General features: G+C 33.9%; 1 protein-coding gene across 1 annotated transcript; it reads right to left on the bottom strand.

Annotated features, from left to right (window-relative positions):
* Window positions 1-1818: 1818 nt before the first annotated feature.
* LOC143615701 (pre-mRNA cleavage factor Im 25 kDa subunit 2-like) lies at window positions 1819-6211 on the bottom strand. Its single transcript, XM_077088766.1, has 7 exons — window positions 6093-6211; window positions 4402-4447; window positions 3463-3556; window positions 3293-3366; window positions 2258-2344; window positions 2065-2175; window positions 1819-1969 (listed from the first exon to the last, which is right to left on the bottom strand). Exons 1-7 carry the CDS (start codon window positions 6209-6211, stop codon window positions 1898-1900), a joined length of 603 nt encoding a protein of 200 aa, XP_076944881.1. The 3' UTR covers window positions 1819-1897.
* Between the last annotated feature and the right edge of the window lie 902 nt (window positions 6212-7113).

Raw genomic sequence — 7113 nt, 5'->3', positions numbered from 1 at the left:
CCGTCAATTATACAAATATTTAAAATGACCACTCTAAGAACAGTCAGACCGGTTGTTTATCTTTCATCCGACGGTTTATATAATCTTGACATGTGTTCTCAAAACAACAAGATCTGCCATCTTACTGATCTATTATGTTGGGCGACTGATGAATTCCATCGGCCGACTGATCTAATTTGTCGATCAATTGGTCTATTCGATCGGGAATTTTAGAAAATGATTAATTTTTAAAGCAAACGGTCGAACGAATAGATCAGCCGACCAACATAATAAATTAGTATGATGACAGATCTTGTTGTTTTGATGACACGTGTCAAGATGTTTTTGGTTTCATAAACCGTCGAACGATAGATTTAAACGGTCGGTTCGGTCGTTCTTGTAATGACCATTTTGGGTATTTGTATAGTTAGGGGGCCAGTTAATGAATGTCGTTGGTCAAATTAAATGTGCTATTTGTTCATTTTCCAGCTAATGAATTAGTATTTTGATAATGTGAATATTCATAATGTTTTATTGACTTTGTTGTCTTGGATTAGAGATACCGTACGTAGCCTTAGAAGGCAATAGCATTAAGAGTTAGTTATCCAAATTAACCAGCATGTAGAGTATATGATTGCGAAACGTTTAGTTCTTAGCACCTTTTAGACGATGGCCCAACGCATGATGATCCAAGAGATCATTTGTGGAGGAGCTTTGAGAGAAATCAATTTCACTTGGGATGCATAAATCGGGTTTTTCTAATACCCGGTTTCGGGTATGACCGGGCATTGACCATACCTGGGTCGGATTCGGGTCCCGGTATTGTCTTTTAAAAATCATATCTTATGCGTGTGGGTTCAGGCAGTGTGTAGAACTAGGTATTCAAAACCGAGTATTTGAATACCCTTTTTAGGTATTAAATAAACCCTATTTTCGGGGGGGGGGGGGGGGGGGGGGGGGGGGGGGGGGGGTTGTAGTTTTCGAGTATAGATTGAGACTTTTAAGAGGTGGTGCTTTTTTGAGGTATTTTTCATATACTTTTCGGGTATAGATCAAGTATGTGAAAACCCAGTTTCGGGTATTGGAAAACTCCGGTTCCTTTCAGGTATGGAACCAATTCCGGTTTTTGGACACTACCAAGTACAAATCGGGTTCAGTTCTGGGTACGGGTTTTGATACTAATATGCATATTCGTACCCTACGGTAGGGCCAGGTACGAGCTCGGGTATAAAGAAAACCGGGTTCTGGGCTTTTTTCGGGTCGAGTTCTGGGTTCGGTTTTTTTTCAATCTCTTATGTACAAAGCAAGAACACATGATCCAAAGCAAAGACTTTATTAGGTATATTATTTTAGAATTTGTTGGTATTCACTATTTAGCTATTCACCCGGGAAGAAAAAGAATTATGTCAAATATACTTATTTTTAATTCAGTACATCTATACCTTCTATAGCATGTTTTACTGTTTCATGATACAAGTCGGGAGTGCAAAAATAAATAAATAAATAGAGGGTACAATGGTCAAGTAAAAAGTTACATACAATGAAAACTATAAATATGAAATATTAAGTACTTTGTAATTTGAATAACTAGTAGCCTTTAAAATTAAATAATTATCTTACTGCGTCCAATAATCACTTTGATCATAGTTGTTTTATGTTACAAATAAAATACAACTAAAAATAGTCCAACCAAAAACAATATATAACAACTTCAGTAAATAAAATACAACTCAAAATAGTCAATAGGCTGAACTTAAACCATCTCTAGTCTCTACCACAAACAAGTACAACAAACTACCAAAGTTAACACTGAATTCAATCCTCAAATCAAGTTCTGTAAATAAGATGACTTTTAATGAAAGTTTGTTACCAAAATCTAAACTTTTGAACTCAAATGCTTGAATCGGATGACGCATATTCATGACGAAATCATGTTGAACTGAAATCTCGAGAGCTGTTGCGGAATGGTTGAAATTACCGGTCCATACCTCTGCACATAAATAAAATTTACCATTTATTAACATTAATAATTTTAAAAATAATGTAACCCGTGCACAAAATCTTATAAAGACTAATAATATTTACCTGAACATTATCATACAGCTCAAAGAGTGGTACAGCAAGAAGTTTGAGATTTTTGGGCACAGCGAAGTACTCTCTTTCCGATAAGTGTACAACATAAAGTTTCTTGCATTCCTGAATTAAAATATAAAAATATAAATATATTGAAAAGAACCGTTTTGTGTAATAAGATTTATATGTACATAATTTAACAAACCTTGGGTTTTGAGATGTGTGGAGGGCAATATGGGTACATGATAGTTTCAAAGTTTGGCCTCCACCATACAGCCACACACTCGCCAATCTGCAAAATCACGAACCGATGTTGACTGGTCACATAATTAACAAAAATATTATGATAATATCAACAAGTTGAGGCAAAACTTTCTGTAAACATTGTAGTCACATATTTGCAGTATTTCCATTAGTGATGCAAACGAGCCGAACCAATCCACTTGTGAGCTACATGGGATCGACTCGCTAAAAAGCTTGAATCGACCCTGGCTTAAATGAGCTCGAACCAAACACAAGCCTTAAAAGAAGCTCATTTAAGAAACAAACTTGAGTAAGCTCACATGCCTAAACGAACCTATTATTTATATATATTTTAGTTAACAATCTAACATATTAAAAAAAACTATTATTATGCCTAAATATAGGATAAAATGAAAAAATATATTTTATTGTAGATATAGATACTAAAATCAAAAACATAAATATGAATAATTATAAATATATATATAAAAATTAACTAATAAAACAACTAACAAGAAATAAATAAAACAAGCCCGAGCAGAACTCGAGCCTGAAACACTACACACGAGCCCAGCATGAGCTTAAGAAAAAGACCTCGAAACAAGCCGAATTCGGGTTCTTGTAAGTTAAATGAGCCAAGCCGTGCCAAACCCAAGCCAAATTCAAGCTTCAAAAACTACTCACGAGCCTAAGCTTCAGAAATAGAGCTTGAAATGAGCCAAGCTTGAGCTCTTCTAAGTTAAACGAGCCAAGCTCAAGTCCCCAAGATAACACGAGCTCGAGTTCGGCTCGTTTACACCCCTAAGTTAACCATTCACTCAAATCATGAAAAAGAAAACGAATGCATTGCCTCATTTCATTGCATTGAGGATTTCATTGCATTGAGGTTATGATAATGGTTCACAAATCTCCGCTTCTGCTCGCAAAATTATATAAATTTTTTCATAGCGAGAACAGAAGAACAAAAAATTCAAATAATTCAGTAAAACTAACAAACCTGCCAGTTCGGTTGCATATTAGGAGAATTAGCAGCAAGTTTGCTTGACAATTTTCTTTTCAACCCTTCAATTTCTGCAAAATAAAAATTGGAAATAAATATACACGAGTCAAGTTTGCATAAATAGATTTATATGTGATGGTCAAAGATAATTGAGTGGAATGTAATACCGTTTTCTCCAGGCTTCAGTCGACCTCCAGGAAGTTTACAGAACGTGTTCCCGATTTGCAGAAGTAGAATATGCGGATGATTATGCTCTTGCACCTGCAAGTTCATTAAACAATTTTGAAACAAGAGTTACAGATATAAAATCATACAAAGATTTATATAATGTTGTGTACAAACAACAAGTTCATTAGCCTAATGATAATGGGAAAAATCACCATAATACTTGGCAAATTTTGTCCCATATTATTCATTCTTATAATGTAGAGGTGCGCAAGAAACTAAAATAACCAAGCCGCAACCAGAATAACTGACATAACATAACCAAAATAACCAAACCCAATAAAAAAAACCAGCAGCTTGGTTTTATGCTTTTGAAAACCGATTTTTCAGTTTGGTTTCGGTTTTGCGACCAACCAAAAACCAAAAAAACTGAACCGAACCGATTTGAACTGGAAAACCAATTTCAAGTACTTTAAAGGTGTAGCCTAAAACTTTAGGTCCAAATGTGTAGCAATCAATTAATAATTAATTAACAGAACACACTATGCCAAAAGTTTCAGGCCCAAATTCATTATTTTGAGCCTTTTTGCCCAATATTTTCAAGCCCAAATGGTAAAACCAAGAAAAAAAACTGAACGGTTTTCAAAACCCTAAAAGCCAAATTTTCGGATTTTGGTTCAGTTTGAGACGAAAACCAACCCATGCACACCCCCAAATAATGAGTAGTGTTCTTTTTCTCTTGTCCTTTTAGCATTTTTCAAAGACTGATGATTTTCTTGAAACTAAAAAGACGATAACAAATTAACGATGACTATAAGTCAATGACTCAAAAAGTCAAAAAGAACTTCTACTCAGTCTGTCAACCATTTATCCCGCAGCAAACAGAGGAATGATTAACACAACGATCAAAAAATACATCAAAATGCACAATCATAACTTACCAGTAAGATTGCTTCAACACTGGTCCTCATACCTTCCTTCATATAGCTGCATAACCAAAATGTTTATTCACTTCATCAACTTTATGCAGGCGACATAATAACAAAGAAATCACGTAGCCTATGGTTTATAACTTAAATCATGAGTTACATGTTATAACAATTTTCAACTATGATATCCATATGAATATCATGAAGACAAAGAATCCTGGCATTCAATATTAATGTGTTCAAACTTAATTTGTTCTTCCTCAATTTTTCTTAAACGAAACTTTCACTTTTAGTATTATAAATTTCGATCCTCCGGTAGCTACGCAGAACTAAATATCAATGTTCAAAGTCCAAACCTTGCCTATTTATTTGTAATAGTTGAAGGATGGGTTTGGATGAAAATATAAGTGATTACTGCTAACGAAGTCTTAATTATAAGTCATAACATTTTGGTAAAAAATTGTTAAGATTTTGAGGTTTTCTAATTATCAGACAATATAGGGTGGCAGATTCTAACACAACACGAAAATAATCAGGTTTTCAGTTGGCAGGCAATCATGCATGTCTAATCCTTTCAAAAAACGGGTCGGGTTTGATTGTCATGTAGCCTGTATAGGCCGTTTATTTAAACTTGTTGACCCACTAACTTGTTTAATCCATTTTTTACAACCAATCAATCCGATTAACACATTTACAACTTGCTCATTACCCACCAACCCGCTAACCCATTTGACACGCTTAGACAAATGAGGTAAACGGTTCGTGTAGGTACACGATTTAAGTGTGTTTGGATTAGGCCTTAGGGTTGATGTTTTATACACAAAAAAAGCATGGTTGGACTCGGGTTAAACATTTCAAGCCCCAACCCGACACGATTAACCCCCCAAAGTCAAAATAATCAAATATATATTTGATTATTATATAAACATCCAACTTTTGACCCTTCAAAACCTGGAATATCATATCCATGTTTAGATTAATTTTGCTAAAAGTAACATAACCGATCTAATATTTATTGTTTGGTTATTTAGTTTACAAGTGAAGATGAATATGCTTCAAACTTTTTTTTGTTTACTTAGATACTCGAAACCGTGGTTGTGAAAACCGCACCTAGACTAGTCGTCGATTAATCGCTTTTGGTCAAAATCAATCAAAATTGAAAATTTTATATATAAGATCTGGTATAGTGTGTGTGTATATATATATGTGTGTGTGTGTGTGTATTTGATAAATTACAAATAAATTTCAATCCAATTAATCCCTATTAATCGCTAGTCTCTACCCCACCACCCGACTAGCGCCCACTGTCGAAAGCCGATAAACCCAACCAGACAAAAACTAAAACCCGAAAAAACCGTCAGAAATTTAGGCCGGGTTTTGGTTCTAGATTTAAAACCCGAAACACAAAATTTAAACTGGAAGAACATGATAATAAACAAAATATCTTTCTTAACTTTATTCTTTTTTTTGTTTTGTTTTCTTAGATATTTGAAACCCGATTAAACCAACCCGAACCCGAAAAAACCATTAGAAATCTGGGTCAGGTTTCAATTCTTGATTTACAAGTCTGAAACCCCTAAATTGCCGTACGATTGATCCGTAATTAACCTCAAAAAAGAAAAAAAAAACCCTAAAACAAAGAAACCCAATAATAATATTACATAAAATACGTATATCCATTAAAAAAAAAGGGGTTTGCGTACTTGAGTTTCATACGAGCAAGACGATCAGCAACAGAGGTATCTTTCTCCATTTTGGGTTCTTTGGTGCCGAAGGAGTAGCTTGACAACGGGTATGTGTTTACCACTGACGTATTCACCATCTCTCCAGTCCACACCCTTGATTTCAACCAGGTCTAGGGTTGGGTTACACACTTTCTTTCTTTTGGGGGTCTTCGTTAAGGTTTTATTAGGGAGGGACAATATAATATTCACACAGAAATAAATAAAATATGATACGAGAATGTTACATTTGATGTTGCATTTTTTACACAAAAATAACTTTTTAGTATTTTTTAAAGTTTTTGTGAGCGTGTGAGAGAGCGATGAAAGTATAAAAAATATTATTTAATTATATATGAGAGAGAAGAATTAGTTATTTTTATTGTAATTATGTGCATATGGATGGGGAACTCCTGGTCCCTATTCGTATCTATATAATTAAACTATTTTTTTTTCTCATTTTCAATTAAATAATATATTTTAATATTTTTATCATTATCATTTTTCTCTCTGCCACTCATAACCATATTCGAAAAATATTAAAAAATTATACAGTGTTGAAAAATGAAACTCCAAATTTAACCTTCTCATATAGTAGTTTTTTTCTCATCTACTCACAATCACTCGTAACCGTCTCATGTAATTGACAAAACTCATTCAATTTAACAAGTTTATGACACGATTAACCTGATTAATTGATTGTTTTATATGGGCTTACATGTGTGAACTTTTAATATTATTCTAAACAACTAATGTATACAAAAATAATAATCATATATAGTAAAACTTATAAATAGCTACCTATTGGTTGGGTTTAAGAAGGATGAGATGTAGGGAAGCATTTCAACCCGTGAGAATAAAGAGGTTGGTTCTCGAGATAATTTCGGCTTCAACACAAAGAGTAGTACAAGATGGGTGATCTCTTGATAAGCCTTTACTTGTCAACAAAAAACAAATCCATAAGCTCTTTACAAGCAAAGCATACAATATTGTTGTTACGAGT

The sequence above is a fragment of the Bidens hawaiensis genome, unplaced genomic scaffold, assembly GCF_021521415.1.
Source record: "Bidens hawaiensis isolate Kalapana, Puna unplaced genomic scaffold, B.hawaiensis_p1.1 tig00043991_1, whole genome shotgun sequence".
In the NCBI taxonomy this organism is placed as follows: Eukaryota; Viridiplantae; Streptophyta; class Magnoliopsida; order Asterales; family Asteraceae; genus Bidens; species Bidens hawaiensis.
The sequence above is the reverse complement of the archived record's forward strand: the minus strand, read 5'-3'. Positions and strand labels throughout refer to the sequence as shown.